Source organism: Wasmannia auropunctata, unplaced genomic scaffold (assembly GCF_000956235.1).
Source record: "Wasmannia auropunctata unplaced genomic scaffold, wasmannia.A_1.0 LD319637.1, whole genome shotgun sequence".
In the NCBI taxonomy this organism is placed as follows: domain Eukaryota; kingdom Metazoa; phylum Arthropoda; class Insecta; order Hymenoptera; family Formicidae; genus Wasmannia; species Wasmannia auropunctata.
Genome location: NW_012043253.1, coordinates 1 through 361, shown reverse-complemented (window position 1 = coordinate 361; position 361 = coordinate 1). Strand labels below are relative to the sequence as shown.

The window sequence follows — 361 nt, the reverse complement described above, 5'->3', positions numbered from 1 at the left end:
AAATTGCCGGTGTTGCAGGAGAATCCGAATCGGTGAGCGGATCCTTTTCTTATACTGGGCCCGATGGTGTGCAATACTCGATCACGTATACGGCGGACGAGTACGGCTTTCATCCTCAAGGCGCTCACTTGCCGACGCCGCCTCCGATACCGCCGGAAATTCAACGAGGCGTTGAATTGGCGCTCGCCGCTGAAGCCAGGGGAGAGAATCAGGACGGTGGTGGTAGAGGATATTCGCACGGAGGAGACAGCGGATATCCCAGCGGAGGTGTGTTACATAGGGCTTCGAATTAAATATAAACGAATGTTTATAATTGTGCATATTTATGTCTTACATATGATTTACTGCTTATCGAGTTGTC

At 50.1% G+C, this 361-nt stretch overlaps 1 protein-coding gene across 1 annotated transcript; it reads left to right on the top strand.

Moving 5' to 3' along the window:
• Positions 1-5: 5 nt before the first annotated feature.
• LOC105460556 (endocuticle structural glycoprotein SgAbd-8-like) lies at positions 6-267 on the top strand (the record flags this gene model as incomplete). The annotated part of the gene is made up of 1 exon (XM_011707010.1): positions 6-267. A coding segment is annotated over one exon (262 nt), but the record flags the coding sequence as incomplete, so codon positions are not given.
• Between the last annotated feature and the right edge of the window lie 94 nt (positions 268-361).